Source organism: Oryx dammah, unplaced genomic scaffold (genome assembly GCF_014754425.2).
Source record: "Oryx dammah isolate SB20612 unplaced genomic scaffold, SCBI_Odam_1.1 HiC_scaffold_28, whole genome shotgun sequence".
NCBI lineage: Eukaryota > Metazoa > Chordata > Mammalia > Artiodactyla > Bovidae > Oryx > Oryx dammah.
Window position 1 is genome coordinate 87,571,801 of NW_024070212.1, and position 27,285 is coordinate 87,599,085.

General features: G+C 44.7%; 1 protein-coding gene across 2 annotated transcripts in view; it reads left to right on the forward strand.

Moving 5' to 3' along the window:
* The window catches only part of PLPP3 (phospholipid phosphatase 3), a 92,287-nt gene that overhangs the window by 52,198 nt on the left and 12,804 nt on the right, over positions 1-27,285 (forward strand). The window contains exons 3-5 of one of the 2 annotated variants that reach the window (XM_040231057.1): positions 11,798-12,078; positions 12,479-12,536; positions 23,332-23,508. In XM_040231057.1, the coding sequence (XP_040086991.1) occupies positions 11,798-12,078; positions 12,479-12,536; positions 23,332-23,508 (516 nt within the window). The remainder of the gene's footprint in view (positions 1-11,797; positions 12,079-12,478; positions 12,537-23,331; positions 23,509-27,285) is intronic. The other variant, XM_040231058.1, reaches the window with a different exon arrangement.

A 27,285-nucleotide genomic window follows, 5' to 3' on the forward strand; every position in this document is an offset into this window, starting at 1 on the left:
TGTTCACTGTTTTTATTGTGAGTAAACAGCATCAAAAAAATGATGAAGTGAAAAAAATATTGATGAAGTGACTTAGTCAAGATCTTTTACTTGACAGAAGTAGAGTTAGGAAAGGCCTTCCAGCCTTTGGATTCATCACATCTCCCGCTCTTCCCTTGTAGTTTATTCATGAGAACTCAGGTCTCTCGACTCTCGTGCCAATACTCTTTGCAAGAAAACTTTAGCCTCCTGATCCAGCTGCCCCTGCATTTCAGCTGGAGGCGTGTGTGAGATGTGGGCTCCTAATGAGGTATGCTCACCCGCTTACCTGTCATTAAGGACCAGAGTAATCATGAACAAGAGGAAAAGCAAAGACCTCGGAGGAAAAGTGAATAATTCCCATTAATACATATGGTCAATTCTGGAAAATCTATACAACTTGAATTCAACAACAACAACCTTCTCTCCCGTTGTGACTGGCCAGAGAGCCTGGCTGGCTCCATGCAGAATCTGCTTCTGATCAGAGGGCGTGAATGACAGTCAGGGAGGGTGAAGGGGGACCCGGAGCTGGAAATCTAATCAGCCTGCTACTTGCTGCCCTGGCCTCCTCCCGCCAAATGTCAGGTTTGTTTAAAACAACAAGAGAAGCCTTGACTGATCTGGGTGCCCCTGCTCCAGTCTGAATAGTCCCCACAACAAAGGAATGGCACACCAGTGGGGTTTCAAGATGCAAATTTCAGAAGTTATAGAGAAAGCAGACACCTTTCTGTGGCAGGAGATGTGGAAAAATCGGGTCATTTTGACCTCTTTTTCAGATGTATCTTAGATTTTGAAATTATAGCATAATAGGAATTCCTTCCAAATCCACAAGGCAATGGTTCCTATCCCTGCCTCCTAAGGGTTTAATGACTCTAGCAGCAGTGAGATTAGGAGCAAAAACAGTAAATATCATCTTTTATCTAGCCTTCTCTCCAATTGCCTTGCACCATGCTGTGCAAAGAATTATGCGCAAAGATTTTAATATGGAAAAAATGCTTAGTATTCCTTTTAAATAAACAGGGGCTCAAGTCTTGCTTTGGTCAGACCCTGAAAGGGGTTTAATAAAGATTCTTAATATCTAGGAGTTGAAGTATGATGAGTCATGAGTGAATCCACTTCTCCCCCTGGCCATAAAAATGCTCCTTTTCCTCACATCCCATCCATTTTGAATCTCTGTTATGACATTCCTAACTAGAGAAAAAGCTCAGATTTTGGCTTTGATTGAGGTTCGTGGCCTAAAACTTCCAAGCTTCTTCATTCTGTGACTTATCCTTCAACTTCTGTCAAGGCATTGACCCCTTTGGAAAAGAACTATACCTACGTTTACTGTAAAGTGGTGAAATAGTTCACCAACTCCATAGGCTAGTTCTGGGAGGCAAATCAACTGACATTACATGTGTCGTGAGTGAGAACTGGCCTTTTGGTCTCTATAGTGTTGTACAGTTTACAAAGTGCCCTTCATGTGCACATTCTCTTATCTGCACCTGCTAGTGATTCTGTGATTCTCAGGGGTGGATTGGTATGGCTAAGGGAACTGGAGATCAAGAAATGAAGTGACTTTCCCGTAATTAATGAGTGGCAGGGCCAGACCAGGAGTCCTCTGATTCTAAGGCAAGGCTTTTTAAAATGAGACCATTGCTGCCTTCTAAAGCCTGCTTCCCTTCCACAATTACTTATTAAGCCCACAGGGCATGGCAGGTGCTGGTGATCCAGGACTGAACCTTTGGCTAACAAGCTGTGTGTTATCTCTTGTCACTAAACTGCCTGGAAGCTGCCCCATCTCCAGCAGACAGACAGCACCTTCAATATATATCACCTTGTAATGTGATTTGTGTCCACTTTTCATCTCCCCAGCTAGATAATAGGTTCCTGCAAGGCAGAGATCAGATCTTTCCCTCTTGCACATGGTAGGTACTAACTAAACACCAAGCCAATGTCACCTTCTCCAGGAAGCATTCCTTGACTGCCTCCTGCCCCACCTTCCAAAGGTCCCAGAGGTCCCTGGGCCCACCTCTGTCTTTGCAGTTATTGTATCGAACTATCATGTCTGTTTACTTGACTATTTCCTGGTGATTCTGCTAGAGTAGGCATCTTCTGATTTTGATTTTATTGCTAGCATAAGGCAGAAACTTGGGTACTCAATGTATATGATTGTAAAAATCATAGAGGAGACTGTACATTTTGAGCAGAAACTGACAAGCATTAGGTAAAAAGATGTTAGAGGACCTAGGCAAGCAGGGATACGTGTCCTGTTTGTCTCCCTAAAATCTGGAGGATGGCCTCTGATGCACACGGGAGCCTGCTCTGTACCACATGCACGTTTCTGGCTGGAGAGACAAGAAGAAGAACTTATACCTCCAAAACTTGTTTATTCAGGATCAGGCTTCGGTTTGCCCACATCTGGACTTCATTACTTCTTCCCCACCCCCCATCTCCCTTTATCTGAGAGAGCACTGCCAAGAAAACAAGGTTCCCCAAGACTGCCTCCTCATTAAAGGTTAGTCGAGTCTTCAACTCTGAAAAAAAATGTGAAGTCAGGCTGGCCCAGCGGAGCCTTGGTGGGAGACCCAGTTTCCCCAGTTTACAATCCACTATATCTGTGCAATTACCAAGACCACCAACAGAGAATGATCACGTTAATCCTTCAACTGTGTCATCCCTGATCAGAGGGCTACAGAGTTCTTCAGACCTCCTTACTGCCTGAGGAGGGGGTGGGGGGAGGGGCCCTATTTGCAATGTAACAAACACAGGCACTGAGATTAGGATTTAGGTTCCCCACTGCCCGCCCCCCCACCCCGCCTCACACACACACACACACACACACACACACACACACACACACACACGCTGTAGCAATTCTTCCTTAGTTACTGTCATTAGGGGTTCAGGACTATTTGGAAAATCTATCTAATAAGAGGGTGATGATATTCTCCACTTTAAGTGACAATTCTTAGGAGGCTGGGCAATCTGTTCATGTGAGTCAGTGTTAGGGGATGGGATAGAGGATTAGATACCACTGACCCACTATTTAGTGGGCTGGAAACTAATATGCCTTATTTTAAATACTCTTCAGCATCTGTAGGGGACAGGTATTATTGACCCCATTTTACTGATGAGGGAGGGTCCTAAGGTTTACAAGGGGAGTGTGGCTAGTGTGAAGTTATTCTGCTTGGTGAACAGGGAGCGGGAAGTGATACCCAGGTCTGTCTGTCTTCAAAACCCAGCACACGAGCTGACATTGAAGACCCACTGTGTGCTTGGGGCTATGCAGAGTACTCTGTAATTAGTGAGCTAGAAAATCTGTAGTTCCTGGTTGTAAAGAGCTCTTTGTATGGAGGAGGACAAAACATCTAGGCCCCTGGGCAGAAGATTGCCCAAGACTGACAGTGTGGGATAGTGGGTTTTCCTTTTTTAAAAAACAATTTTTTTGTTTGTTTTAAAATAGATTTTAATTTAGTTCTTACTCTCTTTTTATTTCAATTATTCTTTGTTCTTTGGCCTTGCTTTGCAGCATGTGGGATTTTAGTTCCCCAACCAGGGATTGAACCTGCAGTCCCTGCGTTGGAAACACAAAGTCTTAGCCACTGGGCCACCGGGGAAGCCCCTGGGATAGTGTGTAGGAAGTGGTTTGTCAGAAAGTGAAAGCCTCTATGAGTGAAACCTTCCTTAGAACATACAGGCAGCTTCTAGGCTTCCCCTTAGCCTAGAAGCTGAGATACAAGACACAGATACTGTCCTTGGAGCTTATGGAACAGGCCAAGTGCATGATTGACTGTACCACTGGACCCTCAAGGAGACTAAAGAACTGGTCAGGGAGCTAGAAGATAGTCAGGGCCGTGAAGGATAGTAAGACCCAGAGAGGTGAGAGCTTCAAGGACAAAACAAGAGAAATGCTGTAAACTAGCAGTCCCCAACCTTTCTGGCACCCGGGACTGGTTCTGTGGAAGACACCCACCCGGGTGAGGCGTTGGGGTGGGGGGCAGTGGTGCGCGGATAGTTTTGGGGTGACTCGAGTGCAATACATTTCTTGTGCACTTTATTTCTATTATTACATCAGCTCTGCCTCAGATCATCAGGCATTAGATCCTAGAGGTTGGGGCCTTCTGCTATAGATGGTCTAAGGCAGAAATAAAGTACTGTGGGAGTTGATAGGAAGATCGCTCAAGGTCGTTGTCATTGGTGAAGGCTTCATCATCATCATCATCATTCATGGAGCACTCCATTTAATTATCACAACAACCCTTGGGCTCTTGCTACTGCCACCATATTATCTCCCTTTGTGCACATAAGGAGACTGAGAGTCATAGAGCTCAGTTGCCCAAGACTCTTGAGTAAAGGCGCCCTCTAACCTGGTTGCACTAGCTGGCATTGAGCTCTGCTTTGAAGCAGAGGTGAGACTTTCATCAGAGATCCTAGTGTTCCAGACACAGGGGATGGCTTCACCAAGACTGAAACAATAGGGCCTTTTCAGGAAATGTCAAGCAGACAGACCTGCTCGGCTAGAGAAACAGAGTATAAGGGAGAAGACAGAGATAAGGTAGGAAGAAATGACTGCAAGCTTGTGAAACTCCTTGAGTGCTGAGGAGTTCTTACTCTCATTAATAGGTTACAGGTTGATGAAAGTATTTTCAGCTCACGTGGCCAAGTTTTCAACCAACGTTAAGGATGAGGTCTGAATTGCCGAGATGGTAATGCAAAGAGAAGAGAGAGAATAGGATGGATATGACATTCCACCTTGCAAACATGGGATAATCAGAACTGGATTACAATGGGGGTTAAGGAGAGGGTGCGGTCTAAGATTTCCTGTCTTTGCAGTTCTGTGTTTGGTGGCATCTTGAGTAGGAATGGAGGGAAGAGAAGTGAGGTTTGGGGCAGAAGTTGGAATAAATGTGACTTGGTCAGGTGGACATGCTGATAATACTGGTTTGATAACTAGTTGGAAGATTTGGCAGAAGATTGGAATAATATTGATGGGGTAGAGGGTGAGCTGAAACTAGAGAGTGAAAGAAATGCCCTTTTGAAGGTCATTTTCACAGGTGAAGTCACAGAGAAAAGGCAAGGATACAACCCTAGGAAGACTGACATTTATCTAACAGCACCCAGAAGTGGAGCCACTGGAAAGAGAAAGGTGTTTGAGAACCAGGAAGAAAACACAGTGGTGATATTAAGGATGGTAGGAAATTCAAGGTCAAAGGAGTGAGAAATGGGCAGTAGGCTGTGCTATAGAGAGAACTCTTGCATGGAGAGGCAGAGCTGATCATCTAGGAGACTCATGCCTTTGAGTCCCTGACTTTGGAAAATAGACTGCTTCATCTTTCAAGATTCCTCCTTTGTAAAGCTTGAGGGCTTAGGGCGGCCACTGTTGATTTCAACCATAAATAGCTTCTGTGACCTCTCTCTGGCTTCTTTGCTGTCCATATTCTAGACCTACCAATAAAGCCTAGAAACTCCACTGGTGGCCTTGGACAGATTTGGGTCCCCATTGCCTTTCCTGATCTGTGAGGCACTGATCTCCTACCAAGAGGTTACAGACAATTGAGTGGGAGAAGAATGGGGGACTAAATTTCTCATCAGTTATTTCTAGTCGCTGAAGATACTGCATTTCATTGTAGTAGATGGAGCAAAGCTCAAAGAAGATAGAGCAACACTTCTGTCTCCATCCTTAGAAGCAGGACTTGGATATGTTACATTTCTCTTTCCCTTACTGAGAAATCAAGTGAGAAAAATGATTCTTCCTTCATTAATCTCCATCATTCAGTGCTTGTTGAATGAAGGAATCTCTTACGGATTGAAAAAAGTTCATTAAGCCACAGAGCTGAGATGTGAAAGGGGAGCTTGGTGCTCTGTGGCTGACGGGGATCTGGATATGCAGGTGCCTGACAGGGTGACACGATCTTCCTAGGTGTTCAGGGAATGCCTGTCTCACTGGAGACTTCCAGCCTGCCACCTGCTAGGGCTTCTAAGAGAAGGCCAGCTAGATGCCACTGGGCAGAACATGGGAGGCCCAGGAGGCAGCAAGCGCCCTGCCACTGTCCACTACCTTATCCCCAAGGGTGAGGCAGTGGCCTCTCTGGCCTTCATCACACTCATTTATAAAGTGTGGAGAATAATTTAGCAAATCTTAGGGTTTTGTGAGAAGCAGGTAATGCAGTGGATAGGGAAAAGTTTTGTAAGTTGTTACAGTCTATGCAGAGGTTATCACTGAAGCAGATCAGAATATTAGGGAAGTTTGTCCTTTGAATTTGGCAGCAGAAGATGAGTTCTCAGACTCTGTAAGTGGGATTGTTAGGATTCTGTGCAAAAGTCTTACTTTTCTTGGGATAATCTGTATAGTGCACAAATAACATGAACAATGCAGTAGGGCAGCCCTTGCTGCCTGGAATTTAGACTTTCCTTCTGCTTTGTTCCCCTGAAAAAGACATCCTAGATGAAATGGTCAAAACCAACATCTCCATACTCATATTTTTCTGGTTCTACCCTGGAGAGGTGGTACTCCCAAATTCTTTAATGTGATATGTTCTTTTCCAGGGATCTCTTAGAACTATTTTGGAAAAGATGTTTTATACAAGTATAGACATTTCCTGGAGCTATTGCACGTTCAGTTTCAGATCATTGCAATAAAGCGAATATTACAATAAAGTGAGTCATGGGTGTTTGGTTTCCCGGGGCATGTAAAAGTTACGTTTACACTAAACTGTAATCTGTTAAGTATGCAATTGCATTATGTCTAAGAAACAATGTTTATGCCTGAATTAGAAAATACTTTATTGCTAAAAATGACCACTAATCATTGATTGTAACAAATATAATAACAATGAAAAATTAGAAATATTGGAAGTATTACAAATTTCAAAACAGAGTACACATAGACATGAAGTGAGCAAATGCTGTTGGGGAAAAAAAAAAGGCCCATAGACTTGCTTGATACAGGGTGGTCACAAACCTTCAATCTGTAAAAAACAACAACCACAACAGTATCTGCAAAGTGCAATAAAATGGTATGCCTGCGTTAATTTTTTGTTTCTTTTTTTCCAAGGGAAGGAAAACAAAACAAAACAAAACAAAACAAAACACACATTATTGTTTGCAGAGCTCTTCTGCTAGGTGCCACATAGTTGATATATCATCTTCTTGATTCCCCTGGCAATCTTGCCAGGTAGATTTTAGTCCTTTTAACATTTTTAATTTCTTTTTTTCCCTTAAAAATTTTTGTTTTATATTGGAGTATAGTTGATTAACAGTGTTGCATTAGTTTCAAAGGTACTGAAAAGTGATTCAGTTATACATATACACATATGAACTCTTTTTCAAACTCTTTTCTCATTTAGGTTATTACAGAGTATTGAGCAGAATTCCTGTTACTATACAGTAGGTCCTTGTTGGTTGTTTTAAATATAGCAGTGTGTACTTGTCAACATATTCCTGTTATTTCATAGACAAGGAGACCTAAGCCCAGAGAGGTGAAGTCACCTCTCTAGGTTCATGGTAAGAGATGGGATATACAGATTAAGATTTTTCTGGCTCCAAAAGTCAGTGCTTCTTTCACCACTGTGTAATCTCCCCTTTCCAAAATGTCTCTCCTAATGTGTTTTCAAATTTCCTCTCCAGAGCAGCTCAATATTTGTGAATATGTGGGCAGTTGAGCCCTTGTATACCAGAAAAGACAGGAAGAGGAGCTGTCTTAAGAGTTGGAGCCAACATCCCTCTAACTCAGCCATTCTCTGGCGAGGACTGATTGATCCCTTTCTGTCCCCTCATAGCTTAATTGCAATGCTTTCCCACTTTATTAGTTTCCAGATTTTGTGCCAAGTGCTTTAAAAGGCAGGTAGGGGAGAATTCTCCTCTGCTCGCCTGGCAGCCTGCCATCACCCCCAGAATCTGTTGCTTGCTGTTTCAGAAAGGGATCGACATTGAAGGCATTTTTCTCAGCCGTGAAATTTACATATCACAACTTTGCTGACTGAAGCAGAAAAGAGGGCTCCCGGGGCCAGAGTGTGCGAGTGGGGACAGGGCCTTTGTAGGGGGAGGGGGGAAGGGAAGAGCTTATTTTATTACCCGGGAATAAAAACATTGCGAGTAATGAATAAAGTCCGAAAGCAGTAAATCTGGAACTCCAGAGTTAGGTGTGTAACGTGTCGGAGAACAATTTAAGCCTTCGTCTCTTCTGCAGAAGTGAGCTATTTGGGCAGCCCGAATTTCATTAAATGGTCTTTTAAGGGTTAGGATTACAAGAAGCCAAACCTGGCCAGTTCATAATGATGATTTATGGCTGTATTGTCGACTCCCCGACCCTTCTGTACAAGGGGATGGAGAAAATACATAATTTGTTGCTCATTAACTCCAAGATCTGTCAGGGCTGCCCCAGAAGCCATGTGGTCTTGGAGTCATATGTCTACTAAATGGCTTCAGCCTGATCCTGTCCTTGAAAATACACAGTTGCTATTCTATAGTGGAAATTGTTTTTAATAATAGAAATAATAAAACAATCTTGATGTAGTCTTCTGTGGGTCTTTGAACTTGAGAGTTAGAATATCTGGGCTCTACTTTTAACTGTCAGCTTTCTAGCCTCAAATCCTTCAGATAAGTCACTATTTCTCAGTGCCTTAGTATTCCTACCAGTAAACTGGGTATATTGTCCTCACAGGTTGCAGATTAAATGAAACTGTAAGTTGCAAAAGAAATATAAAAGATTGCTAGTATTATTAGAGTTATTATTGGGAATTTGAGGGGCCACCAGATGTTCTCTTTATATCATTATCTTCCCGTGAGAGGAGGCAAGCATTTGACTTAGCAGCTTGCTATTTGCAAAACTGTGGCATTGAAAACTGAAGTTTCAGAATGAAGGATGTGAGAGCTAAAGATTGTCCTTGTGGTGTAACCAAACCCTTTCTCCCTGAGATGACTGAAGCAGAGGGGTGACTCCTCTGGGATTAATCAACCATAAAATGATGTAAGAGATGCTGATCTGTAGTGGGAACCCACGTGTTCTTTTTCAGCATCAAATTGGAAATCCCACCCAAGACATGCCCATTTAGAAACAGTTTCTTAATCTGTTTCAGTGGATGGTTCAAGGAACTCAGGAGCCGTCCTAGAGCAGGAATTATGCATGGGGCCTTGATTCTGTTCTTGGCTTATGTCATCTCACAAGTACGTTTCCTTTCCTGCTGCTTATTATCTTTGCTTTGATGAGAGGCTACTGGTGAAGGTAGCACAGGAGAGCTGGAATAAATGTCACTGCAGTTATGAAGGAATTAATCACGGGGTCTAGTGCCTTCATTTTGCAAATGGAGAAGCTGACCTGTCCCAGATCACTCAGTGAGTAGGGACTGGAACTCTGGCCCCTTGACTCCTAGTTTAGTGCTTCTGCCCCATGTCTAAAGTCAAGTGAGCATGATTTATAAAAAAAAGAAGAAGGAAGAGCGAACATGGTGGTGGTAATAAACATCTGGAACATGTTAGCCATAAGGTTACACAGGGTAAAAGTATAAACAGGTTCAAAAGGGGAATTAGACCATGAATGGTAGGAAAGAATGCTGGGTGGAGAATTAGAACACCTGGGTCTAATCTTTAGATGTGAGTTAATTTGAACTTCAGTTTCTTCCATATATAATGGACCCTTTCATTTATGACTGGCTAGGCGTCTCAGATTTTAATCTCTGCAGCATGTTGTCAAAGGACTCTTGGTAATGTTTAGAGGACATTTCCAATTTTGCAATAAAAACAATCATGTGGACCACCATCTTGCCCCCTTTCATTCATTGATTCATTCAGCTGATGGTCCTGCTGCTCTCCCAGAGAATGGCTAAGCCAGGATGCCAGACGGGGCTGGCCTTTGACCATCTCTCTAATGGAATCATATGATCTTGGAAATTCAATATGATCCAGGAAACCAAAGGGTAGCACTGAGAAATCACCAGCATTTATAAACACAGAATCACTGTATAAATGTTAGCAGCACTAGGAGCTGTTCTCACGACTGCACTTGCTTGCCCCTGGGCCCAGCTGGCATTTCACGGCCATCATCCCCTCCAGACTTGGGAGCCCTGGACTGGGATCAGACACCCAGCCTGGATGCCTTCCCCAGCTAGAAAAGAATGAGGAAAGCCCATGAGAAGAGTGCCCGGATGTGTCAGCCTATTGCTTCCCTTGTGGTTGTGAACATGCTGTCTGTTCCCTGAAAGGGCAAGTGGGGCTCATCAGCCTTCCCTGTGAGGAAGTGTGAAAGGGGCTTTGTGGTGAGTGATGAGTTGAACATCACTGTCCCGGCACTGTGGTTGTGACCAGGAAGTGGCCAGGGCTGTGCTGGGGAGTTAAGTCAAGGACAGCAGGCTGAGCGGTGGTGTATCACCAGCACAGAACTTATCCTCAGCTGTGTAGGCATTTAAGGTGTTTACCTTACAGAGAATCAGCTGACCCCCTTCCCTGCCCTAAGCCCCCACCATTCTTAATGTAAAAGCAGGCAGTTTTGGTTAGAGAGCTTTTCCTCTCTGAGTCTCAGTCTATCTCCTGGTAGCTGTGGGGGTGTCATAAAGTATATAAAAAATAAATACTGACATGCTGTTCATAATCGATGGTTGCTGGCTCTTTTTTTTCTTCTTTTTAAAGAAGTGATGAATCTCCCTCCCCTTAACATTAAAGAGTAGACACTGTGGGATGGAGGAAGGATATGAAAACCCAGACTTGCTCACTATCTTTCAGGATGGAGGAGACAATGCAGGCACCCTTGGGAATTCACAAACTCTGAAGGGCCTTGTATAAAAGTTTCTTGTAGGCCAGTACTTTTTTCATCATGCCCTACTTCTTAAGAGTAAAATGAAAGAATCCCTTTCTGTGACCCAGGGCATTTCCACCACTTGCCACATTTCTGACTACCTCTGTAGAGGTTCAAGTTATTTTAGAAGGACACCAGGTAGGTGACAGAGCCTGGGTTCAAATCCCAAACCGAGTCAGGGAGCATTCACCCTTTCCCAAAGAAACCTCAGCCAGGGCCCAGTGTAGCACAGGCGAAGGCCCTGTGTAGGGTTTGATCATGGTTGGTGATTCGTGACCCCTAATCCTAGAATCTGGAGATTTGCTCAGACCCTCTGACATCTTGTCATGCTGTGCTGAGCTGCTTCAGTTGTGTGTGACTCTGTGCAACCCTATGGACTATGCCCTGACTCCTCTGTCCATGGGATTCTCCAGGCAAGGATACTGGAGTGGGCTGCCATTTCCTTCTCCAGGGGAGCTTCCCAACCCAGGGATCGAACCCACGCCTCCTGCATTGGCAGGCAGGTTCTTTACCACTAGCACCACCTTGGCCACCCTTAATCGTGATTTTGGTTCCTCAAGAGCTAAGTCCTTATTTGTCTTTCTCTTTGGTAATATGTGTGTGTGTATCAGGTTGGCCAAAAAGTTCATTCAGGTTTTTCCTTAATGGAAAAACCGTTACTGTTTGGCCAACCCAATACACACACACACACGGATATCTATATCTTAATATATATTTTATATATTTATATATGACTGTATTTGATTACATATGTTTCTTCCTACAAAGGTACTATATGGCTATGTAGGACTTTTTATATAAGGAAAAAATGACTGTGTTAGTATTTCAATCTTTTCTCCCATGCCAACTGGTGTCTTATATGCTTCTTGAATAGAAAATTGGGATTTTTCTAGATTATAACCTGTGGCTATGCACTGAATATCTTCCTGTGTCACTGGACATCCTTGCAGCCTCACTTTTGTTGACGGGCCCTGACGCCGCCTCACTTCCCTCTCCGTTGCCTTTCAGGTCATCACAGGGGAATTCTACCGCATCTACTACCTGAAGGAGAAGTCCCGCTCGACGATTCAGAATCCCTACGTGGCAGCCCTCTACAAGCAGGTGGGCTGCTTCCTCTTCGGCTGCGCCATCAGCCAGTCCTTCACAGACATTGCCAAAGTCTCCATAGGGCGCCTGCGTCCTCACTTCTTGAACGTCTGCAACCCTGATTTCAGTCAAATCAACTGCTCTGTGGGCTATATTCAAAACTACAAATGCAGAGGTGAAGACAGCAAAGTCCAGGAAGCCAGGTGAGAGTCCACCTCCCATGACACTAGGTTCACGCCTTTGCTGCAGGCAGTTCAGTGAGTCCTTACTTAGTACCGAGCTCAGTGCTGGGGCCCTGATTCAGTTGGATGAATAAGGCAAAGTCCCCATTCTTAAGGAATGCATTGTCAAATAACTGACAGATCGTAAAAGCGATTACAGTGGAGCTTTGGTAAGTCCATTCATTCCTTTGTTTTTTCTTTCATTTATTTGTTCATTCATGGGTGCTTGCTACGTCCCGGGCAAGGTGTCCAAAGCACTACCACGGATGCAGCAATGAGCAAGTGCTACTCTTAGGATCACAGTCCCGGGAGGGAACAGACAGACCAGCAGGTAGTGGGGATGTGAATATGGCCCTTACACACCCATCTCTTGCTCTTGCAGGAAGTCCTTCTTCTCTGGCCATGCCTCCTTCTCCATGTACACTATGCTGTATTTGGTGGTAAGTACTTTGTCTCTGATTCCAATGAAGTCCAACCCCAACTTAAATCTTATCTGTACATAGAGCCCTTGTAATGGTTAGGGGCAGACTTCACTGAGGAATCTTTGAAAAAGAGGTTGGCTAGAAGAATTAGTTTCTATTCTGAGCCCTGCCACTGCATTAGCAGAAGTCATTTCACTTTCCAGACTTTTCCCGTTTTTCAAATAAAAATAATATTTACCATGGCTGCTTGATAAGGATTGAGCACCCATTTTGGAATGATTAAGTGATAAAGACACTTGTATAACATTTTGTGGTAACAAGCACCATTTTCTGAAAATCCATTAACTCAGTTGATCCTTCCAGGAAATTTGTTATAAGTAATATTATCTCTACTGTGGGAAAGGATCACTAAGTAAGGTTCAGACAATTCAAGCAAAGTGCCAAAATTCACATAGACACCAGAACTATCGCTCAAATCCATGCCTTCTGATCAAATTCCTCATAATGTTCTCCATGCCATGTCCTCCTCCATTATCTTCTGATGGAAAGGCTTTAAATGTCACTATCTGTCTACAGAGTGATTTTGAGTTTTGCAGAATCCTTCTGCATCCATGAAAACAGGTGACCTCATAATAACACAGTGAAGGAGGAAATCCTCAGCCCCAGTGCTGAGAGGATCACAGTGTGTTGGAGGGCCTTCAGCTAGTGGTGGACCCGTCTGAGGCCCCATGTTGGCCTTGCCATGGCCATGCGTCCTGGAAATGCTGGGGCGGTTGGTGCAGGTGGAGCACCCTACTTCCCTCTGGCCGCCACACAGACAGACAGCTGCTGGTCTGTTTCTGTTTGTCAGTTAAATATGGTCCCCCTGCCTTTCCTCTCCCCTTGAAATGAGGTTCCTATGCCAAGGCACTTCCTGCTTTTGGTTGCTTTGATGGAGTTCAGAGTAACAAGGCGCTGAGAGGTCAGACATAGCTCAGAGGAGCATAAAGTTGTTTGGAAAAAGAGCATTTTGCTTTCGTATTTAAAAAACATAATTAAGAGTTGGAAAAAACAGCAGAGAGGTTTTTTTGTTTTGTTTCTTCCCCCCAGTCCTTTCCAAGTCTGGAGGCCTCCAGGCTTCCCATTACCTAGGATAGAGAGCTACAAGGTGGGCCCCAACCTCTAAAAGCATTAAACGTGGATTTTTAAAATTCATGGCTAGCACTTCCCACCATACTTTATTTTTCTGTTGTTTTTGTTTTCTCTTTGCTCTGAGGCAGGACAGTTTAACAATGATATTTCATTTCCTGCTGCATTTGTATTTTACCCAGGTCTGGAAGCAATTTTACAAAATATAATTTCACTCTTTTGTAAAGTAAAAGTGCTGACAGGTTTCTGGTGCCATCTATGTGCCAGGCACTGTGTCGTGCTCATGCTATGACTTTGAGATTCTCTCAGTAACCCAACGAGATATGTTTTGATTACACTATTTTCAGTTTCAGACACACAAACAAACAAATCTGAATTTAAGAGGCAGGAAAGGTATTTGAAGGCTGGTCTTCATGACCTGAGCCTTGTTGTACGTTCTTTTCATGGTGCTGTGTGATAAAAAAAATCAAACAAACCTCTGCAGGATAAACTTACAGATACAAGCTCCAACCCTAATTCCAATGTCACTTGAAGGCGACCTGCTTTTCTTCAGATCTGCTCTAATGGGTGAAATGCCGCCTTACCCCCACTGCCCATCACCTCCTGGCAGCTATGATTATAGCAAGAGCTCTCTACGGGGGTGTTGGGTAAGGCCTGGATTGTGACTGAGTGTTTATTTACATCTTCGAGGGAGGAAAAAAACTACAGTGGCTTTATATTCCAAGAAGGAAGAAAAGAAAGAGAGGAAGAAAGAAAAGAACCTCCTTAATCCTTCATCTCTGCAGCATATTTTCACACACTCTTTGGAGCGCCTGCACACACACATTCACAATTCACAGGCACCCACATATACAATGTGCAAACTCAGGGCTCTCTTTTTAGCTCTAAGTTTATCTTGTCTTAAAATAACCTCTGAAAGTAAGAGCTGAGAAGTAGGGAGGACAGTGTCCTTCACCATGGCTCCTTTTTATGTGATGTTGCACAGAAATCTCAACCCTTTGAAAGTCCAATTTGCAAAGCTTTCAAGGGAAGTTTGAAGAACTCTGTTGCCGCCTATCTGGGGAAGTCAAAGATACTGTAGTCCATCAGAGAAGCTCCTCCCGCAGCATTTATGTTGAGCTGCAGGAAGTGCCTGAGTTGGACACATGAGATTCCGGCAGCCCCCGGAGCCCTGTGGGGTTTTGTTCAGGCAACCTGGGCTCCAGCTTCCTTGGAGCCTTGGGAATACTCCCATTTGGACTGGCCGAGTATGGCATTGCCAGTGTTTGCCTTTAGAGTCAGACAGACCTGGGAGATTCTGGCCATGCAGTTACCAGCCACGGAACTTGAACCTCAGTGTACTCTTCTGTCAAGTGGAGACAGTCATGTCTGTTTTTGGAAGTCGGGGCCACTTTTCTTCTCCAGGCTCTGCTTTCACCAGCTATCAAATGTCAGAGTGGAATTAGATGGTGTCTACCGTCTAATTGATTTCTCAATCCCTCGTGGTTGTTTTAAAAAGAAGTTTGGATTAGGTGTTGAAAGGGAAGATGGGAAGCAGGCAGAGACAATTTTGCCCTGATTTCCATGGGGTTCAGAGAGCGGTGGACCAGAACACCAGCCATCCCTTTGCCAGGCTGCCATCTAGGGCCTCCCATGGCTTTGGAGGGCGCTCTGTATTAGGTTTTGATTTGTAAAATGGATAGCTTGGAAAAACCATAGCTCCAAACACCAAATTATCTCTGGGTACAGAAGCTTAAGGATGAGGTTAAGGCTTGTCAGAGATTAATGCAGATACAAATCAGAGAAATCCCACAGCATATATAAACCTAAATGGCGCTCCCTACCCTTGAGCCCTGGTCTAAACTCCAGAGGACCACATCTGGATTGGCCCTGGACCTCCATGGTCAGGGACTGAGGATGACCTGGCTGTCTGGATAAAATGCCAACACGGTTGGGGGAGGGAGGGGGCACCAATTCACATAGCATATCTGGAGTTATCTCTGTTGTACCAGGCACGCTGCTGCCTTCTGGGGCTACTAGATTAATCAGCCCTGGGCCCTGCCCTCAAGGAACTCACCTATGCTTTCAACATTCATCATTTAGCAACTGTTTAGTGAGGAATTGCTTCCCAGGTGGAGCTAGTGGTAAAGAACCAGCCTGCCAATATAGGAGACATAAGAGATGCAGGTTTGATCCCTGGGTCGAAAAAGTTCCCTAGAGGAGGAAATGGCTACCTATTCCAGTATTCTTGCCTGGAGAATCCACTGGACAGAGAAGCATCGTGGGGCTACAGTTCATGGGGTCACAAAGAATCGGACATGACTGAAGCAACTTAGCATACACACATGCAAGCCCCATGCCAGAGGTGGGAACGTAGTGATGGGCAGGGCATGGCGTGGTCCTCGGGGAGTTCAGTCTAGAGGAGCAGATGGACAATGATGATAGGCTGGTCCATGGTGCAGGAGGGATAGGGGTCTACAGGTTATTATGGAAACTCTTGCTAAACTGCAGAGGGGGGTAGAAGCCAAAGAGGATGTCCTGTAGGGTAGTCTCTTGATGGTAGGAGGTTAGAAGGACATGAGGACACTGGTATGGGGTCTGCACATGTTCAGTTGAGCATGGCTTTGATGGCTGATAGGAAGCAGACCATGGAGGGTACACTGAGAGCTGAGAAGACCCCGTGAGCATCAGCCCTGGCTCCTCCTTCTGTGGCTCAGTTCAGGCAGCAGCAAGTTCAAGTGAGGCCTTTCCTGGACTGCTGAGTTCCTTTCCCAGGAATCTGCACCTTGCCCCTCCACTTCCTCGGGACACTGTCAGAGAAGACTTTCCTGGCTGCCCCATCTTATGCTCCCTAGCTTCCTTTGCAGCCTTATTTCCCCCCTCCCCTCCACCAGTTTCTAACCATCTGAAACAGCCTTTGTGTATCTCCACTAGATATATTACAAGCTTCGTGGAGTAGAGGTTTTTGTCTCTTGATTTATTGCAGTCTCTCACTTCCCCAAACCCTGTCTGACAATTAAGAATGCAATGAATGCTTGCTGAATGAGTGAACGAATGGACCCAAGTAGTGTCAGACAGTTAAGTATGCAGTGAATGTTAGATGAATGGATGGATGGATGAATCCTGTATCTTCTGACACTTCCAGGCCATGCTGCTTTCCATTCCAATCAAAATTTTGTTCACCTCCTCATCACTGACTTATAGACCATGAAGGGCCCATGTGATGTAGGGAAGGACTTTGCTGCCTCTGAAGTATTTACCTGTAGGCTCTTCACCGTGGTGCCTGTGAAAATTGTGTCAGAGGGTCTGTCGGGTACCAAGGAAACAGGGAAGTGGCTATGCTCTGACATCCATGTTCTCCGCCCTGTGGTTGTTAGTCATTGAGGTTTTGTTCAGCATGTTTAGAATCCCAGAGCAGTGGGGTCTGGTATGTCCACGAGACATGCCCACAGATCCTGGGAGTGTCTGGTGAAACCCCTGCCAGGAACAAGATTGTTGTTTCCACGGGGGAATGAAGAAACCACTGGACCAGATGTTTTTCCTCTTCTTCCTCTCTGCTTCACCCATCCATCCCACATTTTCTGAGTACATGTTCTGTGCCAACACCTGGGGACACCAAGAGAGCTCACATTTTGTGAGGAAAGCTTGAAAAGTAAATAGTTGCAAAGCAGCTGGCTGAGTTCTCTGATTGGGGTGGACTGAGGGTTTGGAGGTCAGAGAAGAGGGCTCTGAGGCACGTTGAGCCAGTTCACAGGCTCTGCGGAACTTAAGATCAGGTCAGAGACTCCTCTACTCTAACTCTTACAAAAGCTATACATCTGTTTTCAGACATGCACACTTAAAAGGTGTGACAGGTGAATTCGAGGAGCCTGAAGTTCTAAATGTCCCATTCAGGTTGTCCTCTAGTCCATGACACCTGTGTAGTCCCCTCAGATTGCTTCTCCAGAGACAGAAATCCAGTACAAAAGACCAATACTTGGCTTGCAGAGCACTCATTCCCTAAGGAGAGCCAGGTGGTTCTGTGGTTAAAGCAGGGACCTAAAAGAGGCAGATCTTGCTCAGTGTCAATCATGATCCATCGTTACCTTGAGCAGGTGGCATGGCTTCTTTTGGCTTTGATCTCTTCAACTGTAAAATGGGCACAATGGTGTCTGCCTACCAGGATGGTTGTAATAGTTGTAGGGAATGTAATTTAAGGCCCCTTGCTAAGTGCTTAAACGCTGAGCAAACTAGTAGTTTCTTTTTCTCCCCCTGAAAGTGACAGAAAGCAAGACTTCTTTCCTTTTCAAGGAGGAGAAAAGTCAACTAAAAACTCCTCTTTGTCCTGAATGTAGTTGAATAACTTCCCAGTTCTGTACCATGTAGACTCACCAGCTCTGTGAACCAGAGTCAAGCATGAGCTATGGAGGAGATGGGAGAAGGGAGAAAGTTTCTCCCTGTGGATGTCAGCGATCTAGACAGACTTCCAGGAAGAGAGTGGGCAGAGACAGAGGAAGGACAAAAGCCTCCTTCTCACTCTTAGCGGAGAGCTCCCAAGAGCAATGGAAATGAAGCCAGAGGACAGTACAGACCTGTTTCACCCATATGCAAATCATGTAATGAAACACAAGTGACTTAGCAAGAACCAGTGAGACTCACCCAGGTCTGACTTGCTGGTTCAGCCCCAAGCCAGCCTGAACTCAGCCAGACTTTTCTAAGGAGGTTTTGTTGGAATTCCACAGGACCACAGTTTGGAAGCTCAGACCAGAAAGAAGAGAGCTCCATTTCTGGAGTGAGTTCTGTGTGCTGGGGACTTTCCTGTACATTGGGGTTGGGGGCAGATATATACTTTTCTACTGTAGTTTCCATATCTACGATCAGCAGTTTTATTTTAGCAATTGGAAGAACAATCAGCCCCAGAAAAAGGTGGAAAGATTATATTCTTTTTTGTGTGTGTAAAGGAATTTGTTTTATTCCTGTCTGTGTCTTTCACAGAGTTTTGGACAGAATTGATGCTTACAACATTTTTTTAAATGAAAAAAAAAAAATCTCCTTATGTTACATATGGGAAAGCAGAAATTCATAGAAGCGGAGTGCTTTGTCCAGGTCAGACAGCTGGTATGTAGCAAAAAAAGAGATTCAAATCCAGTTGTTCTGTTTGCAAGTTAGGCACTTTCTGTGGCATCACACTGATGCCCAGGAAGTGCGTTCTCTGAGCTCAGAGGCCTTCACACCGTTGGGGAAATAAAGACAAAGAACTCGGGACCTTGGGATTGCTGACCCCCAGAAGAGGTCAGGCTGATTTAGGTTTTCTGGTGTTGTCCAGTTCTGCTCACCTCTTTCTAAATCACCCTTTTCAGGGAGCCTGAGACTTTGCTGAAGCCCCTGCAAGAGTTTTGATTCTTGGAAAGTCTTCATGCTCTTTGGCCCATAACAGGGCATTACATCCTTGTGGCTGGTATGTTTGACTCCGTCTCCTAGATGAGGGCTACCTGCCCCTATGGAGTATGGAGCCTCCTGACCCAAGTAGCATTCCCAGCTTGGATTTCCAAAGGAGCAGGGTGCTCCAGAATGTACTCACGGATTCTGAGGGGGCCTGAGCCTCTGGCCCTGGTGTGAGTGGCTCGTATGAACTGGGCTCTGAACTGGCAAAATCCAATCCATTCAGTGCTTAGATTGGGGTCAGGTAGAGGGTGTTATCAGATTCTTTGATCAACCTCAAAGCCTGCTGCCCTCAGCTGACTTCTCATTTATGAAGTAGTCACTGGGCTAAAGGTCATTGCACAATCTTCTTCTTTAGTGATTCACTTATTTTGGTGAAATCAACTACAGTCATTTGAGTCAGTCTCATCTATCAAGGCAAATGGGTGGTGTTGATTTCTAAAGAATGCCTTCAGTCCCTGTCTTCTGCCAGACAGGGTCCTGTGATGTCTCATTTGATGCTGGCAACCCTGAGAGGAAGATCCTGTCCTTCCTGTTTCACGGAGAAGGAGACTGAGGCTTAGAGAAGTTAGTAAGGGACTGAAATAGGGGCCTGTTTAGATGCTAAGTCATGTCTGACTCTTTTGTGACCCCATGGACTGTAGCCCACCAGGCTTCTTTGTCCTTAGCATTTCATTTTCCACAAGAAAACTGGAGTGAGTTGCCATTTCTTTCTCCAGGAATCAGGGTAATCTCACCCCAGAATTCACTTGATTACTGCTGTGCCCCAGCTGCGGACACCAGGCTTGATCCTGAGATCTTGAGACATTTCTCAATAAAGGTACTAGTTACCAGTGGATGTAGGGGAACAAGCTTCCATCTGCCCACTAATTCCATGTCTGTGTGTGTGTGTGTATGCTCAGTCATGTCAGACTCTTTGCAATCCTAGGGACTGTAGCCCACCAGGTTCCTCTGTTCATGGAATTTTCCAGGCAATAATACTGGAATGAGCTGCCATTTCCTTCCCAAGGGGATCTTCCCGACCCAGGGATCGAACCAATGTCTTCTGCATTGACAGGCAGATTCTTTACCGACTGCCCCACCTACGACTGCCTCCCAAAGGGATTCTAGCCCCATTGTGGCCCCCTCCTCCTTTCTAAGCACTCCCTTCCTGAAGCTATTCTGATGACATGTCTCTTCCTTCCTCCTCAAGCTCCTCTCACATATTTATTCTTTTCTTGTATTAAGCTCTAGCCTTCAGTATCTGAGTCGGTGGATTGGGAGATGTGTGCCTCGTCCAGTTGGGAAACCTGCCCTTCCTCTGCTCCCCCTACATCTCCAGGGCCAATGACTTAAAGGCTACATGGAGGGGGCCAGCGAGACTTGGAGGATTTTGAACAGTCATTTTCTGAGGACCTCTAGATTTTTAAGTTGAGAGAAATGAGAAAATCTTGAGGTTATCAGCTCCAAATTAAGGAAAAGAAAAGTGGTTAGAGAGTAAAATCATCTGTTTCTTTGAGCAGTGCCAGGCATTTATCACCAATCTGTGCTACAGCCTATAAGGTAGTTGTTACATTCATTTTACATAGGAGAAAAGTGAGGCTCAGTGAGGTTTATCTGATGAAAACCTGTGCCGTTTCAGCTACCCCCTTCATGCCTGTTCCTTGCCAAGACTGGCTGGAGGAAGGCTGGACCATGGTGGTCACACTGCATGTGGACTAGTCCTTCTTCCTTGAACTTGCCGTTGTCTTAAGGACCAGGTTGTGTTGGTGCTACCAACATCATTCCCATTCTCACTCTCAAAAGGAGGAGATTCCTTTGACTCATGATTGCAGAATCTGCTGTTTGTTGGGTTATTTCACTAGAAATGAGGGAGTGGCCTTTGACCTGCACATTATTTTTGGGGGGGTACTGAGTCTCTTACTTAAAAATAATTTGATTTTTTCACCATGGCTAACAGTAATATTTCCCAGTTGGGATTCAATAGGTTGATACTCTATAAAAATAAGTCTTATAAGTGATAAAAATAAGGATTTCATATTTATCAACTTTTTTTTTCTTTTCTTTTTAAAACATAAATTTATTTATTTTAATTGGAGGCTAATTACTTTACAATATTGTATTGGTTTTCAACCTTTTTTAAAAAAGACCTTTGGCATGTTCTATGAAGTACGGTTTAGGAAAGACTGACCTAAATAGAGGCCACATTCCTCTGACATGCAACCCCCTTCATGAATTGCCTCTGTAGCCCTGTGTCTCACACCCTGCCACCCCACACCCCCACTGGTCACATATACACTTTTCTGTTATTACTGAACTTCCAGAAGTTCTTTGCAGCTCTGACTGTTGGCTTGTAGGCCACTGAGCTGCCTGGGACACACACTTCTCAATACATCCCCTTAACTCCTAGCAAATACTTATGTATCTTTAGGATTCAAATCAAGTATGCCTACCCCTTAGTAATTGACCCTGGTTCCCCAACTTCTTTCATAGTTTCTATAAAATCCATAAGTGCACTTAAACCTGTTTTCATATATTCATCTATATTTAATATATTTCATATATTGCCCCTCATAGGGGAGGAATGATAAGTTCTCATTTTTGTGTGCTTAGCACTTAGCATAGTGCCTGGGCTTATGAATTGATCTATTTGTTTGTGTGTGTATGTATTTATTTATTTGACCTTTTAGGTTAATTTCATAGTAATTTTTAAAAGTTTTTTCTCTAAACCTTTTTAGGATGTTTCTAGGAATCTGATTAAATTTACATATTTACATATTATCTTTTGAGTTTATAAGTTGAGGGTTCTTATAAATGAGTGTTCTTAAAATTAAAATTCTGTCTATTCAAATTGTCCTCCATGTCCTTTGTTTCATCTTGGGTCTATGCAGTTCTTGGTGAGCTAATTTCTACTTATTTCATCATCTGGGCTATTATGATGATTTTACCTCTTCTTTTAGATTAAAAAAATTTTTTTTAATTAGCATATAATTGCTTTACTTCTTTTTGATATTTAATGGGGTATTTTTAATATTTGAAAAATGACTAGTTTTTATCACTTGCTTAGCAGCCAACAACATCAGCTCATTGTCTTTTTAAATTTTTATCTGTTCTTAGATTTCCCCAAAATATATTTATATTATTTCATAATGATTATAAAATTGCCTGCTGTTTTCCAGGTCTGGGTTTTTTGAAATTGTCTTCCAAGCAGTTGAGGAGTCAGTGTTAGGCACTCTTTCTACATGGGCAAGAATGATTCTGGAACCTTCCACTCTTCCATCTCTCAGATTTGCTGCTGGCTTGTCTTTCCTGACCACCCAGAGGAAGGTGTCCATTTGTCTCAGGAAGGGCAGAATCACTCCCTTGCCACTGCCCCGGGTCTGTCTTTAGGCCGCCGCCCCACTCCTCCGCTCTTTCCCCCTTTCTCTGGTCTCCAAGCGCCTTGCTTTGATTTGTGTCGGAAGTGCCTCTTCGTCCTCTTGCCTCTTCCCCTTCATTTCCCAAGTTCCCACAGGAACCTGAGAAGTAGGTTGTGCCCAGAGGTTAGAACGGAAACTGCAGCAAGATAACTTCAAGGGACAATACCCAGTTGACGTCATTGCAACTTCTTTGCCTCGGCCAGAGTGGCTTTTTTTTCTTCCATTTTCCTTCAGGTTACTCTTCTACCCCACCCAGTGCAGTCTCTGTCAACCTCTGTTTGAAAGATCTCTTGCATTGTTTGGTTGGTTTATGTATTTCCTCATGTTGTGATGCAAAATCCATAGTTCTAGGTGGAGACTTGGAAATTTGTTCTTTGTCAGAGTTGCTTTCATTTGAATCGGAAGCATTGCCTTGTGACTGACATAATAACCTCCCCTGATCAGCATGCATGAGTTTCCATGATGCTTCTGAGAGGTGGAAAGTGAAGGAATTGTATAGCCATAATCTCTAGGAAAATACACAAATGCATTGAATGAATTGTCACTGAATATAAAAAAGAAACTGTTATGAACCCTGGTTAGTATTCTTTAATTGGTTTCAGTCAAAAAATGAGAAAAGGAAACTCCCATTTATGGAATGTCAGGCAGCGTGCTAAGGCCATTCTCTTGAATTTTTTTCTTCAATTCTCTCTAGCTTAGCTCCCTAGAAAAGCTCCATTTTTTCCTAGTTTTTAGTAGAGGAACTAAGGCTTGAGTTAAAAAAAAAATGGGCTTGAGGTCAAGTCCAATTTGAATGCTCTTTCTTGCAGGTGATTCCATGCATGGGAATTAAATGCAGGTGAGCGGCCGGTCACTCAGTGTCTGTTCTTTCTGTCTCCTCCCTCCAGCTGTACCTGCAGGCCCGCTTCACTTGGCGAGGGGCCCGCCTGCTCCGGCCCCTTCTGCAGTTCACCCTGATCATGATGGCCTTTTACACAGGACTGTCCCGCGTGTCTGACCACAAGCACCATCCCAGCGATGTCCTGGCGGGATTTGCTCAAGGAGCCCTGGTGGCCTGCTGCATAGTAAGTAGCCTCTGGTCCTCAGCACACGAGCAGAGCCCTGAACAACCTGCTCATTAAATGTTTTTGGTTCAGTGACCAGAGCCAGGGCACTCTTAATCCTCTTCTCTGCCTGGTGTCCAGGGAGCCACCCTGGCCCAGGACCTCTCCAATGAACTGAGGATAATTCCTGCTTCTTTCCAACATGGAAGTTTTATTTTATTTTTAAATTTTTATTGAGTTATAACTCACCTACTATACAATTCACTTGCTTTACTTGCATAATTCAATGATTTTGGTATATTTACAGAGTTGTATAACAGGCATAGGATATTTTCACCGCAAGGCATGTGGGATCTTATCTCCCCAACATAAGGGGGATCTTATGCCCCCTACATTGGAAACACCGTGTCTTAACCTGTGGAGTTCCAGGGAAGTCCTCACGGAAGTTTTAATCCAGCAGACTTTATAAATCCTCTTCTCCAGAAGGGTTAGGCTCATAGTTGCAATTGCAAGGTATCTTAGATAGTATCGTACTCACTTACTCTATTCATGAGGGCATTTAGGGTTCAGGAGGGGAAGAAACTTGTCCCAAGTCACATGTCAAGAGTCTAAGTCTCTGACTCATCTGTTGCTCACATGCTGCTTTGGTGATCACTTACTATTCAGAGGCACTTTCCAGTTTCTTGAAAACTTTTACCCTTCCTACTGTGATCTTGGGCTTCCCTTGGAGCTCAGTCAGTAAAGAATCTGCCTGCAGTGCAGGAGACCTGGGTTTGATTCCTGGGTCTGGAAGATCCCCTGGAGAAGGAAATGGCAACCCACTCCAGTATTCTTGCCTGGAGAGTCCCATGGACTGTAGCCCGCCAGGCTCCTCTGTCCATGGGGTCTTAAGTGTTTTGGCATGACTTAGCAACTAAACCACCACCACCACCATGACCTTTACTGGACTTAGTCAGACCCTTGACTCAGTGTTGGCTGGGTAAGAGAGAGCTTGGTGAAGGCTCAGCTCTCTCCTAGCCTGAGGGTTTTGTACATCAAACCACAGAGCTTCCTGGAGAATGGTCTTGAATGGATCACATTCTGATTTGCTCCAAATGGCAGAGTTACCCCTTCACATACCTCCTTCCTGACTCCTGGTAAAGGTGGGGTGAGGCATTCTACCTCTGAGCCTCTGTGTCTTCAGGTATCTCTGCTTTTCTTGCCTGCAACAAATTGTTTTTAAGAGTCAAAAAGAGAAACTTAAAAAAATCTGTACAACATTAAATTTTGTGCTGGAACCTTTGAGAGGCTTATTCAGCCAACATAACTGAGCACCTCCTTTGACACCATGCTTTCCTGGTCTGTACTAAGGGGTACTTACCCCGGTCCAGCAGGAGTTCTAGAACAGAGAGTACTGGCTGGGTGTTCTAGTACTACACGTGCAGGTCATATTGTTAGTTTTAACCCTTGTTCGTTCTTGGTAAGAATCATGAGGTAGAGAGATCTAGACCAGCCCCTGGTCCTTTCCTGGGTACTCAGCCTGGCGGAAGCCTGGTGTCTCCCTGCACTAACCACCTTGTCGCCTATATTCATCACTCTTTGTTGAAACTGTGAACATGTGTCTCCCTGTAGACTGTTCCTCCTGGACAGGGACCCTAGTCAATATATGTGTTATTCTCCTTATGTCACCAACACCTCTCAGAGATGATAGCTCAGACTAAGTGAGTGGGTGTGTAATCAACAAAGCTCGGATCCGTGAGTTGATCCACTTTTTCTTGAGAACATTCTCTTGAAGGCAGGGGGATGGATAAGGCACAGTTCTTGCTTTCAAGGCAATCAGTTGCTCATAGCCAGGCCAGGCACAGGAACTACAGTAGGACGAGGGGCCATCATGGGGACTGGCCAGGACACTTTAGCAGGCATACAAGGTGAGAAAAGGGGCATGGAGTTGGGGCAATCAGAGTGGGCACCATGGAGAAAGTAGCATCTGAGCCGCCAGCCAGCCTTGGCCTGGGAACCCTAGCCTAGGGACTGGCTGTTTTGCGGGCTTTATTCTTTACTTTCTTCAGTATTTTTTTTTTTTTGTTTGTTTGTTTCCAGTCAAGGCCAGAAGGGAGAGAAATTGGGGGAGCACACTGTTAATGAGAGCAGCTTTCACCGAGCAGCTTGTTCTCTGCAGCCTGGCCCTTTAATGTGAAGTGACAGTGGGGGGTGGGTGTTTGCATGACAGGGTAACCCTCTGCTGACCGTGCTGTCTGAGCTTCACTCTAGGCAGGAGGTCGGCCCACGGGGGCCTGCTGTGGCGTTTCCTTTTCAGCACCACTGCCCTAATTAAAATCTCCTGCACCCCCAATTAAAAAAATTGAAAGATTGGGGGTGGGGGTGCTTGATAGCCTTCCTGTCTTTTATAGAGCACGTTGTACTACGTACAATGGGACAAAGTGTATGGGAGGACCAAGGTTTATTTTCGAGAAGGGAAATGAGGGGTCTGACTTTTATCCTGTTTGGCTCTGGCAGGCTGGAGCACTGGATAGGAATTTGGTCCCAGCATTTGTCAAGCACCTACTCTGTTGCTCTGTTCTAGATTCTTTACTCATTGGCTCCTTTTAAGGTACATGAAGCCATTGGAGTCTAGAGCCATTTTACAGATGAGGTAACAGACTCAGAGATGACTCAGGTCATCCAAGATAAGAGCTCCTGGGGATGCTCAAAGCTGTGCCCTCTGGGATTGGCAAGGAGGCGTGGTCACCTGAGCCAAAGTAGCCAGCTGCCTCCAGAGCAGAATTTAAGGGTGTCAGGGGCCTTCCCAAGCCTTTAGGCTGCTCTAATTGCTGCTTTCAGTTTGTTAGCCTGTTTTACAGTGTAAAGATGCCTTAGAAAAGTGTTGTAAGCATTTTTCCCTATCTACTTGGCTCTGAACACATGAGGGTAGGGACTCAATATTTATCATTTGTCTCCCAGTGCCTGACTCCCAGCTTAGTCCTCAGAAGCCCTTGGTCCTAACTGGTTCAGGACTCCAGCACCGAGTGAGCCATTTCATGTAAGCTACTCAAAGAGGCCAGAGCAAGGTGTGGAGTCAGCCTAGGAGCTTGAGAATGCTCAACTGGGGAAAAAGAAGACAGTGTGTCGTTTTCCATCATAAGAAGTATGAGGAAGACAGAAACAAAACTCAGGATGCCAGGATGAGCTAGAGATGGGTCTGGGGAACTAAGAAGAGGGGACAGGAAGGTGGATGAAAGGCGTCTGTCTGCCTTACAGGTTTTGCCGCACCTCTTATCAGGGGCTTTCTTGGAGTTATACCAGGTAGCTTGCAGACTAGGCAGGAGCCTGTGGTCTCTGCCCTGCTGTGTCTCATAGCAGAACTTGGTCCAAGAAACAAGGCTGCCCAGGCTCATCCCAGGCAAAGCCATATTCTCTTCTCACTCATAAATGTGGCCGATTTGAATAGATCTTGACACAGGGGCATCACCTGAGACTGGTTAGGAGGACCAAGAAGAGGCAGCCCAATAAGGTACAAGGCCACTTCCCAGGGGCCAAGGAATGTATAAGCCATCTCCCACCCTTACCAATAGTCTCCTGAGCCAAGCTTCAATGCACGCCCAGCAACAAGGGCATCACATTTACTAACATGCATGGAAAGCTCATGTGCAGCTACTATGCTAAGCACTTTACACTGATCATCTCCAGTGCCCGGAAAACCCTACACCCTTCACTGTCCTCACTAAAGAGATGAGGAAACAGACTAGGAAGGATGGAGTAACACAGAGAAAGGGTAGAAGGGTACAGGGTCGACTCCAGGCAGTTCAGCAGGGCCAGCTC